The following is a 12,144-nucleotide window of genomic DNA, read 5'->3' on the forward strand; positions in this document are numbered from 1 at the left end:
GACCAGAATCTCCTGCCATCAGTCAGGGAGTTGAAGCTGGGACGAAAATGGATTATGCAACAAGACAATGACCCAAAGCATTCCAGCAAAACTACAAAGGAATGGCTTCAGAGGAAGAGGATTCGTACTCTGGATAGGCCCAGTCAAAGTCCGGATCTTAATCCAATTGAAATGTTGTGGCGAGACCTGAAGAAGTTGGTACATACCAGATGTCCCTCCAACCTCTCTCAACTGGCTGAGTTCTGCAAGGAGGAGTGGGCAAAAATCCCCATATAGTCCATGGGCCAGAGCCCAAAATTTCCTATTTTGGTACACTCAAGGTGGCAAAACTTACTTATAATTTTTGAAAGGATCCATGTCTGTAGATGATATTTTGGTATGATAACCATTCCTGAGTGGCAGCTGTATCACAGTTATCAGCTCATGAAGTTAACCACCCCCTAAAGTAAATTGCATTTTAGACGCTGGTGCATATCCTGGTTTAGCCTCATGGTCAGGGCATTTTTCAATGTTCTATAATATTGTCTTTGGTATCATTTTAAAGGGGACCTTCTTAGCTTTCATTCAAGCCCTGTTGTGGATATTTCTCACAAATATAGAGGTCACTTGAGCTCTTCAACCCGTCAATAACACACATCTTTCTGCAATGTTCGCCTAAACTATATAATTTCTTTTAGCCCTGTGGCATCTAGGAATATCAGGGACACAAAACACAAAAACTGGAATACTCACAGGACTGTAAAGATTCAGGAAATGTATAATATACCCATACTATTTCATTGTGTGAGGTGACTGTGAACCTTAAATTAGAAGGGCATTATTACTAAGAAACTAACTAGACCAAAGCCAGTTAGTCCATGGGTCAGACCAGATATCGATATCACCCAAGGTGACACAACTTCACTGGTGCCATTTTATTTGGTACACTAACAGAAGTAAAGTAATACATGATAACCTTTCCAAATGAGCAGCTATTTCATTTTTCTTTCAGGAAACCTGTTTCTGTGCCTCTCACGATTGTGTATTTGCCCAGATTTTTACAAATATAGCATTTCAACACCCCTGGTACTGATTAGCCTAGCTTAAACTCTGGGACAGTTCTTAGTTGGCCAACAACCAAGGATAACCAGTACTGTGTACTTCCATTCATTGTGCTAAGCTAGGCTAACGTGCAGCCAGATAGCTTTCTACTAAACACATATAGAGGAAACTGGTATCTATCTTCTTGTCTCACTCTGGAGAAGATTGTAAGCTAATTTCCCATAATGTTAGCATGTTCTTTTAATGTATATGTTAATATGATTAGTTAAAGTGGCTACGAGGAACTTTCATCTTGTGTTGATTTTAGCGGCCTCATGTGGACAAAATACAGCTGTTGCATAGCAACTAGGTAATGTATCTATTTGTGGCTATGTAAGATAAATAATGGTAATATGACGCTGGTGAAGCAAAGTAAACTTTGTTTTAGTAGTGTTCATACACCTAAGTTACGTGTATTTGTTTGTATGTGGCAGGTGAAAACTGACTGAATATGGCCACTGGTGAACAAGCAAGTTTTTACCCAATACCAAAGCGCCCACGGGTGGAGTGCATTATCCACTGTTCTGATGATACAGATAAGCTGGTTTCACTACAAAGTGTCGACTCATGGAGAACTCTGCTCAGGGCAGCTCAGATACGAAATCATGCACCAGTTTTGAAACTGGCAAAAGACATTCCTGAGGGACAGATTCCAGCAATCTACTACCACAGAAAGTGTCGCAGTATCTTCACTATGAAGCAAATTCTTGATGGCCTCCTTGCAAAAGAAAAGAAAAGTTGTGTCTCTGCTGAAGAGAAACAATCTAAGAGAGTAGCTCGACATGCTCCAAGTACATCTAGGACGTATGATGCAGAGTGCATATTTTGTCAGAAAAACAGCAAATATTCCAAGAGACAGAATACGAGAGAAGTACTGGTGCAGTGTCGAGAACTGCGAGCTGATGCAAAGATCAGGAGTGCAGCCACAAAGAAAAGGGACAGCAGAATCCTTGCCATTGTGAGTAGAGACCTTGTAGCAGCTGAAGGGCACTACCACAGGTCATGCTATAGACTTTACACCAAAGAAGAGGTTTCCAAAGGAGAGGTTGCCAGCAATGAAGATGATGATGCTGCAGCCCAGTATGAAGCTGCTGTGAATAAGGCATACAATGAGCTGTTCCTCTTCATCAGGATGGAGCTTTTTGGCAATCCTCAAGTGATGACAATGACTGATCTCTCTTCTAGACTGGTAGCTTCAATGAACTCCCAAGGCATTGCCCAAGTCAAGGAATCAACCAAGAAGCACATAAGGCGAAACCTGGAGAGTGAGTTTGCTGGAGCCTTGCAGATATTCCCTGATGAGAAAGGAAAATTCCTCCTCTATCCCGATAACTTGTCCATGAGGGAACTTGCCAAAGAAAATCAGTCTCTCAAAAGGGAGCTGCAGACCCTGAAAAGTGTCAGTGCACAAGATGTTATAGCCAAAGCAGCCATCAAATTGAGAGCAGACATTAAAAGTCAAGATGTTCCTCAAACCTGGCCGCCTGAAGTCAAACCAGAAGCAGAATGTCCTACCATTCCAGAGTCGCTCATTATCTTCCTGTACTCTCTACTCACAGGCTCAAATGATCCTGATCATGCATCCCAGAGAGTGCAGTGCCTTCTGCAGTCATTTGGCCATGACATAGTATATGCAGTGACATGTGGAAATACCAAGCCTTCCAAGCACATTGTTCTGTCATTCAGTGTCAAATCGTTGACAGGAAATGTAGAGTTGATAAACATCCTCAACCGACTTGGTCACAGTGTGTCCTACTCACAGATGGAAGAGATCAACACTGCCCTGTGTCTCCAGAAACTCTCATCATCAGGGAGTGGCATTGCCCTTCCAGCTAACATCCATCCTGGCATATTCACAACTTTAGCCTGGGACAATATCGACCGTCTTGAAGAAACTGTCAGTGGTGAGGGAACATCTCACAGAGTCAATGGGATTGCTGTGCAAGCAAAGCCAGTCAACCCACTTCCTGTCCAACCCATGCCCACTGTTCCCAAAACAAAGAAGAGAAGCATTGATGGACCCCCACCAATGTTACCAACTTACAATGCTGGACAACGGGTAGGGCCACCACAAAGCAAAAAGTCAGATGCCGATACTGCAGCCAATACTAAACTTGCCAGAGAGAAAAACCTTCTTTGGGTCCTAGCACGCATGTCACAACAAGAAGAACAGTCAGTCAGCAGCTGGACAGGCTTCAACATCCTGACTCGAGGAGAGATGACGGTCATCCCCGACAATATAGGCTATCTGCCTACCATCAATGCTCCAGCGACACAAATGTCTACTGTCAACGAGGTGCTTAACCAGTCACTGAGCATCATGCAGTGCTTAGGCCTGAGGAAGATTGTCTGTGTCTTTGACCAAGCCCTGTATGCGAAGGCTGTCGAGATCACATGGAAACACCATGACAAGTTCCATGATATCATTGTTAGGCTTGGGGTATTCCACACCATCTGCACACTGCTGGCAATAATAGGAAAGCGTTTCCAAGATGCTGGACTCAAAGACCTCTGCATTGAGTCTGGCATGATTGCAGAAGGCTCAATTGCTGGTGTTATGGATGGCCGCAAGTACAACAGGGCAGTGCGACTACACAAGCTCCTTTATGAGGCTCTCATGCGACTGACCTTGAATGGTTTCCTGTCCTGGTTGGAAGAAACTCACAGGAATGACATGGTTCACCTGAATGAGACACTGAAGACCATTGACAGCCTTGGGAAAGAAGTCTCACAGCATGCTTTGAAGGAGGTCCTCGAGAACAGCTCTTGTACACGCATCATGGATCTATTTGAAGTCTACCATGAGTTCCTTAGAGGTGGAAACGGCAGCCTCTCGAACTTCTGGATGTCCTATTTGGACATGGTTGAAATCTTGTTGGGGCTCATCCGAGCATCCAGAGAGGGAGACTGGATGCTACACTTGGCTAGCATTCGAGCAATGATCCCATGGTGCTTTGCTTATGACAGGATGAATTATGCACGCTACCTCCCCTACTACTACGCCCAGATGTCTGAGCTGCCCATCACACACCCAGATGTGTACACAGAATTCATGGAAGGAGGCTTCTCAGTCCAACTGGGCTCCACCAATCCCTTTGGCCGAATCCCTGTTGACCAAGCTATAGAAGAAACGGTGAACAAAGACACCCAAACAGCTGGAGGGACAAAGGGATTCAGCTTGAAGCCAGGAGCTGTGACCAAATATTATCTCACAGCTGAGTATAGAAGCATGTACCTCAGACAGCTGAGAGACCTGACAGGTCAAGGCAGGTGCAAATGGTCTCATCCAGATCTACAGAGTCCAAGGATCAAGAGAGATGAAGCAGATGTCCAGTTTCTCATGGACCTTATGGAGAATAACTGGCTCAATCCTATGTCCCCTGATGAGATTGATTTGGTTAGCCTCTCCACTGGCAACATGGCTCCACCTGATGTGACCATAGATCTCTTGAGAGCTCTTGAGAAAGGAGAAGAGGCCTACCAAGCATTCCAGCAAACAAGGTTAGATGCAGACCCACCACCTGTGAAATTCCACGACAAGATGACCAAGCAAAGTCTGAAAACATTCTCCAATGTCAGCACAAAACAAGCTCATGGAAAGAAAGCACAGGATGTGGTTCTGAAGGCAGATAGAAACCTTTTCAGTCACATGATCCTGGTGGCTGAAAGCAGGAAGGTGAATCTGAAGGATGTCCTTGCCTACCCATTGGGCCCACTACCATGGGCACTGGCAAATGCTGATGGGTCCTTACGAAAAACAAACAAGGCTGCACTTGCCAGAGAGCTTGAAAAGAATGTATCTCCTGCAGAAGACATCCCAATCCCATCTACTTCCATCATTGATGGGATGAGCCTGGTCCAAAAAATGAATGGCAACAACAAAACCTTTGCACAGGTGGCAGAGTCAGCCTTGACCCAGGTCCTCCATGAGGGAGCACAGAGTGGGAGGATTGATGTTGTTTTTGATGTCTATCACCAGACTTCGATCAAAGATGCTGAACGACTGAACCGGGGTGGAGACATCACTCTCCAGTACAAGAATCTTGCAGGGGAACACCACGTCCAGCAGTGGAGAAAATTTCTGTGCAGTTCCTCCAACAAGACCAGTCTCACCAAGATTCTGGTGGAAGAGTGGAAACTCCCACGATACAGAGCTATGCTGCATGGCAAGGTGTTGTACATGACCTGTGAGGAAACCTGCTACAAGTTGACAGAAGATGGGTGTGAGGAAGCAGCAGAACTGCACTCCACACATGAAGAAGCTGACACCCGTCTGCTCCTGCATGCATTGCATGCAGCAAATGCGGGCTCAAAGTCAGTTATCATCACAGCTGAGGACACTGATGTCATGGTGCTTTGTCTTGGCTTCCAGAAGGACATCACCTGTCCCATCTACCAGAAGTGTGGGACTCAGAACCGCACACGGTTTGTCGACATCACCAAACTGGCAAGTTCACTTGGAGACAGCATCTGTGACAGCCTAATTGGCTTACATGCCTTCACAGGCTGCGACACTGTCAGTGCATTCGCTGGTCGAGGGAAGCTGAATGCCCTGAAGATAGTGAGAAAGCACACTTCCTGCCAAGAGACTTTTAGTCAACTGGGACAGACATGGAATGTGAGTGATGAGCTGTTCCAGAAAATTGAGCAGTTCACCTGTCGGATGTATGTTGCTAATAGCAGCACTGTTGAGGTGAACAAACTGCGTTACCAGCTCTTCTGCACCAAAAGGGGAGAGGTTGAGTCCAGCCAGCTGCCACCATGTAGAGACTGTCTCTTTATGCATGTTCAACGAGCCACCTATCAGGCAGCAATATGGAAGTGCTGTCTGCAGGCTAACCCTGTGGTGCCAAGCCCTACTGAGTATGGATGGACAGACGATGAAGGCAAGCTGGCCATTTACTGGATGCGCTCCCCACCTGCACCAGATGTGGTCTTGGAAATGCTAACATGCAAGTGTGTGCATTCATGCAAAATGCCAAGCTGCATGTGCCTGTCAAATGGACTTCCATGCACAGACATGTGCAGGTTACAGACCTGCAGTAACCAAAAACAGCAGGATGGTCCAGAACTGGACTTTGAACTTGGGGAGTCAGATGATGAGAGAAACGAGCAGTTTGATGAATGACAGTGTGATGATTCTGATGGTATTACTGTGGTAGTAGTCTATTGATGCACAGGATGTTGATTCTGGACTTGGTTACCCAGAGCTTGATAACAATAATGTAACCATATTCACATATACCCATTACCCTACCCATTACCATTACATATACCCACTAATGATATGGGATTACATGTATCATTGACTAAGTATATGTAAATGTCAATGTTGTTTAAAATATTAAAATAGTTCATTACCTCACTATGGTATTCCTTTTTATCATGTATTTTGATTGTGTATTTAAACAAATGTATAGAGACCAGTTTGTGACCTAACTGGCTTTGGTCTAGTTCTCATTTAAGGCTCACAATCACCTCACACAATGAAATAGTATGGGTATATTATACATTTTCTGAATCTTTACAGTCCTGTGAGTATTCCAGTTTTTGTGTTTTGTGTCCCTGATATTCCTAGATGCCACAGGGCTAAAAGAAAGTATATAGTTTAGGCGAACATTGCAGAAAGATGTGTGTTATTGACGGGTTGAAGAGCTCAAGTGACCTCTATATTTGTGAGAAATATCCACAACAGGGCTTGAATGAAAGCTAAGAAGGTCCCCTTTAAAATGATACCAAAGACAATATTATAGAACATTGAAAAATGCCCTGACCATGAGGCTAAACCAGGATATGCACCAGCGTCTAAAATGCAATTTAGTTTAGCGGGTGGTTAACTTCATGAGCTGATAACTGTGATACAGCTGCCACTCAGGAATGGTTATCATACCAAAATATCATCTACAGACATGGATCCTTTCAAAAATTATAAGTAAGTTTTGCCACCTTGAGTGTACCGAAATATCGTCTGGCCCATGGACTAATAAGCAGATGCGAGAGACTGGTTAGTGGTTACAGAAGACGTTTGGTTGAAGTAATGGCTGCAAAAGGAGGAGTCGCAAGCTACTAATACAAGGGTTCACATACTTTTGCACATGTTAAATTTTCAGTTTTTGTGAAATAAACTACCTTTGTTGAATTAAATAATGAAAATATATCTCTTTTTGTGTGTGTGTCCATTATTTGGAAGGTGTGCTTTACAAATTGGGATTTGGATGTATGTGTAATAAGCTTATTCTAAGGTTTTTTACAAAAACAGTGACCATGTCTGGAGGGTTCACAAACTTTCAAGCAGCACTGTATATGTTGCGAATGTAGCGAATTTGGGGGGCAGCCCGGGTACCACCACAACCGGGACGCGAATCCAGGTCTCCCGCACCACGGGCGACAACGTTAACCAGTTGACTAAAGGGTCTGACTCGTTAGACAAGGGCTAACGAGTCTATTTATCCGTGCACGCTACACTACCTGCCTCCTTCGGGACGCGTCTCCGTACTTCAGCATGTCAGCTCCCTCACGCCTCTGGGCGCACGTGCTTCCAATGGCCTCATGGTCTCATCAACCCCGTTCTGACACAAATGTAGCGAATTCCGGGGGGGGGGGCAGCAGCCCGGGAACCACCACAGCCAGGACGCAAACCCGGATCTCCAGCACCACGGGCGACAACGTTAACCAGTCGACTAAAGGGTCCAACCCTTTAGTCGACTGGTAATGACTGGACAGTTGTGGTCATTTGCTGTCTTGAGATGTAAACCGTGAGAGGTTTGCGTTACTGGGCATGTGTACCTATAATGTGGCTATAATGTGAGTATAAAGTCAAACAAAAACCTACAGAGGCAAGTATGTCAACCAACGACACTAGTAAGCCAACCATCTCACCGTTTTTCAGCATCGTCATCAGCGTGAAGGTGATGGGCCATCTCATGGTGGAGGATGGGACAGTCGTCAGCCACGTCAAACATGGAGATCTCATCACGGACCGTTTCGTCTTTGGTCTCAGAAGCAAAAACTTGCTCTGCGAAGGCCCGCATCTTATCATCGGTCTCTGTCTCACACAAACAGATAACTGTATTATTGACTTTGCATTTTGCAGAAAGTAAGTGAAACTTTTTATTAGGACTGTTTTGTATCAAGTGAAGCACGTTTGAAAGGGATATTAACATACAGGACTAACATGAATAAGGTTATATCCACAGGGCAAGCTACTAAACAACATTTCAGCATTACCAATCTCAGATGGAGGAATTATACAAGATATTCTATATTTGGTATATGTTGAATTCATGGTGACTTAAACCATTAACGAGTACAGACTTCTACATCTTGGGAAAACAATGGTAACAGGCATTACAGAAAAAAATGAATACAAACCTCTGCATGCATTCTGTTCATTAACACAACAAAGAAGCTTGATCCAGGGCAAAGGTCAATCTAACTCAGCATCTTTAAAGAGCATCAAAATGGTACACTATTTTAGTGAGTTTGCTGACATTTCCAGGTTAAAAACCATGTACACGTTAAAAACATGCCAGGCTAGACTTGGTACACTGTGAAGTTAGGGTAACCTACAAACACCCCCACTGGCCGATCGCCAGGGGGCCAGCCCCCTTTAGTCGAGTGGTTAGCGATGTCGTCTCGTGGTGCAGTACAACCACGGATCGAATCCTACAGTGGGCGGAAATATGCTCGGTTACATGAGCATAGCAGGATAAACACAGCTGCAGCTAGTAGTATTAATGATAGGTTCATCTGACTTAGGTATTCCAGCGCACCTGTCAGCATTGGTGGACAGACAGACAGAGCCAGGACTAAGTAGTCAATAGTATGGTTCTTTGGCACCCTTAGATCAAATGGGCTCATTATTAATCTTATTAAGCCCAGCTATGTTTACCCTGTTATGATTACTTTACAGCGTTCAAACACCAGCCTGGCATGTTTTGAACCTTTAGATAGATTTTAGCCTGTAGATGTCAGCAAACTCACTAAAACTGGTCTGGGATTTGGCTGCAAACAGTCTCATGCATAGGCACTAACTGCAGTGGAAAAACGTGCACACAAAGGGCTTTACTGATCAAGACAGGTGACAGTGAAGTCCTGAGTTTATCTCAGCAACCAATTGTTTCAGACATTTAAGCTGCATCAGAGTACTAATGCTATGTTGCTATGTAGTATTAGTACTCTAGTACTCTGCTAATGCTATGTTGCTATGTAGTATTAGTACTCTAGAACTCTGCTAATGCTATGTTGCTATGTAGTATTAGTACTCTGGTACTCTGCTAATGCTATGTTGCTATGCAGCATTAGTACTCTGGTACTCTGCTAATGCTATGTTGCTAAGCAGCATTAGTACTCTGGTACTCTGCTAATGCTATGTTGCTACGCAGCATTAGTACTCTGGTACTCTGCTAACGCTATGTTGCTACGCAGCATTAACAGCAGCTGGCCTTGACATCCTCTTGTAGTTAGACGTCCATACACCACCAAAGCACAGGGAGGAAGAGCACCTATCTTGCACAGCTTTTCTGATCCATACGTTCGCTGATTGATTGATTTGCCATTCCCGGTACACAGTGACCAGAGGAAACGTCACAGCTTTATGCGTCAAGATTTAACTACATCAAACATGACCTGTATGAGTTTTGGTTTCCAAAACTCACTTTCCATACTTACTCTGTTGACCACCTGATCATTTCCCCCCCGTCAGAAAGCAGAACAACCCAGAATGGAAGCCAGAAGGAGAAGGTTAGATTAAGAAAGCACTGGTTAATTGGTATTAAAAGGAAGTGTCATGTGTTCCAGATGAAGGCATATAAACCACACAGAATTATGTTTTCAACACTTCATATTTCAGTTTTGAGTTGCAACATTTAAACATTTATCAAGACATTGTTAATTTAGAAATGTGTAACTGTGACAATATAAAAAAAAGCTGAACATAGTATTCCCCAGTTACTTATATGTGACATATACACCATGTTCTATTTCTGATATTAAGTATTCAGCCTTGTAATGGCACATGATCAGATAGTGAGTCTGATACCCCCAGCATGCATGAAGTTAACACGCAGGACAAACTCACACACTTTCAACTGGTTAAGTAAGTGTAAGAGATACAAAATACAATGTTAATGGAAAATTAGAAGAGAGGGCATTATAGATTTGAAAGTTGCTTCTCAACATGAGCACACAAAGAAGTTGGACAAAGTCACAAGTGTTGTGTCACTTCAGAGACACAACAGGGATTATTTCATGGCCTGAATTTTCTCAAAACTCTTGCCAGAAACCACAAGTTTTAGAGAAAATCCATGTAGGGGTAAAAATGCAGGTAGATTGGACATGTCATCACAACTGCATTTTTATCCCTTTTTTACATCTCAACATGTATGAAGATGCTTCTGCTGTGTGTCCTTGGTGTTCAGAGAGGATTAACATATGTTTACCCCACTCCTGATGGCTCACACAAGTTGGAGGGACAGGCGACTTGTTTCTGCACCACTCTGCTGATGTCAAGAACTCACGTTACGTTTCTATTCATTCTCATGCCTTTACACGTGGACTAGACCCTGCATCCTGAGGGAGGACTCGGATAGGCGGACTGCATTCAAATTCCCTTTGCACACTGATGCAGAAAACGTATACTGTGATGTGAACATCCTCCATTCAGACAGAGAACCATGCATTTGAAAGGCTCCCCATCTTACACCCCATAGGTAATTTCTTAACTCCATACTTACTTTGTCCCTCTGTCGAGTTGGTAAATTGTCCCGGTGATTTAGGGACACGCCGGGTAAAAAGGAAACAAAAGAAGTGGGGGTTATCTTAAAGAGAGCAGGAATAGAAGAAGGGCAAGAGAGCTGCCAAGATCTCCTTAAAAAGCAGTTAAACTTGTAAAAAAAAAAGAAGAAGCTTGGGTCACTAATAATAAATGTCTTTTATGACACTTCTTTTTGACTTCAATGTGAACACTGAGGAAATAATCACTGCATTGTTCTGTCACATGTATTTTTGTATTTTTCGCTCTAAAATGTGACAACATATGTGCGGAAACTGGCAGTATTTGCAATATATTGCAATATTATGCTGATGATATAGGTTTCTTGCAAGCTAACTTGAACTGTTGTTGTTAATTAAATACACATACCATTAAATTCACCTTGAGTTTGTGAACCAGAGCCTGTCACAATACACTATCTTGCACTGGCCATAACATACGCCTACATTATATGTTGTACAGTGTACTCAGATCTTTTTCTCAACGCAACCACACGGTTTCCCTGGAACCACAGTCCCTGATATCCTGGATAAGCTCCCGGGGCTGCTGCGCTTACTCCCACTCTCCACCAATCGATTCATTGTTCATGTTGGGGCAAGCGATGCAGCTCATCAGCAGTCTGAGTTAACCAAAAAGGATTTTAATGACCTGTTCAGTTTTCTAAGTACTTGTGGAAAGTCTGTTTTTATTTCAGGTCCTATTCCGACACTGGCCCATGGAGCAGGGTGTTTTAGCAGAATCCTCAGCCTGCACACATGGCTCATCTCCACCTGCAGAGATCACAATATAGGCTTTATTGACAATGTTACTCTGTTTCTCCCGCTTCAGTACTGACAGAGTCCACCCAAACAGGCTGGGCAGCTGAATGCTAGTGACTAACCTGCAGCACGCTGTAGAGTCTTCTCCATGTGACTGACTGTTTACATCCCACTGTTCCCTCCCGGAACCTCCGTGTCCACCTACGATGGCACCCCACAGTACTGTTTTGCCTGCTAGCTCCTCACACTGGCCTCATCTGTCACTAACACTCACTGGGAGCTTTCCCCTTACAGACCGTTATTAGGCACCGGGCCTCTCACCCACACAACATTACAACCAGCATGTAGACCATAGTGTGCTAACTCTGCTAGTTATATCAGCTGTGTATATGCGCACAACCTGTCATAACTTTGCCCTACAATATCCAATCTATCACCAACAAAGCCTCTCTAGTCAATGACTTGATCACAGAACACAAACTGGACCATTTATGTCTCACAGAAACCTGGCAGTCACAGAATGACCTTCTACAG

General features: G+C 43.9%; 1 protein-coding gene across 1 annotated transcript in view; it reads right to left on the bottom strand.

Annotated features, from left to right (window-relative positions):
- Positions 1–9,756, bottom strand: part of ampd1 (adenosine monophosphate deaminase 1 (isoform M)) — a 53,942-nt gene extending 44,186 nt beyond the window's left edge. The window contains exons 1-2 of the mRNA XM_056302192.1: positions 9,751–9,756; positions 7,960–8,125 (exon numbers count right to left, since the gene is read on the bottom strand). Coding sequence (XP_056158167.1) covers positions 7,960–8,111 — 152 coding nt within the window. The 5' untranslated portion in view covers positions 8,112–8,125; positions 9,751–9,756. The remainder of the gene's footprint in view (positions 1–7,959; positions 8,126–9,750) is intronic.
- Positions 9,757–12,144: the final 2,388 nt, after the last annotated feature.

Source organism: Lampris incognitus, chromosome 2 (genome assembly GCF_029633865.1).
Source record: "Lampris incognitus isolate fLamInc1 chromosome 2, fLamInc1.hap2, whole genome shotgun sequence".
NCBI classification, from domain to species: Eukaryota; Metazoa; Chordata; class Actinopteri; order Lampriformes; family Lampridae; genus Lampris; species Lampris incognitus.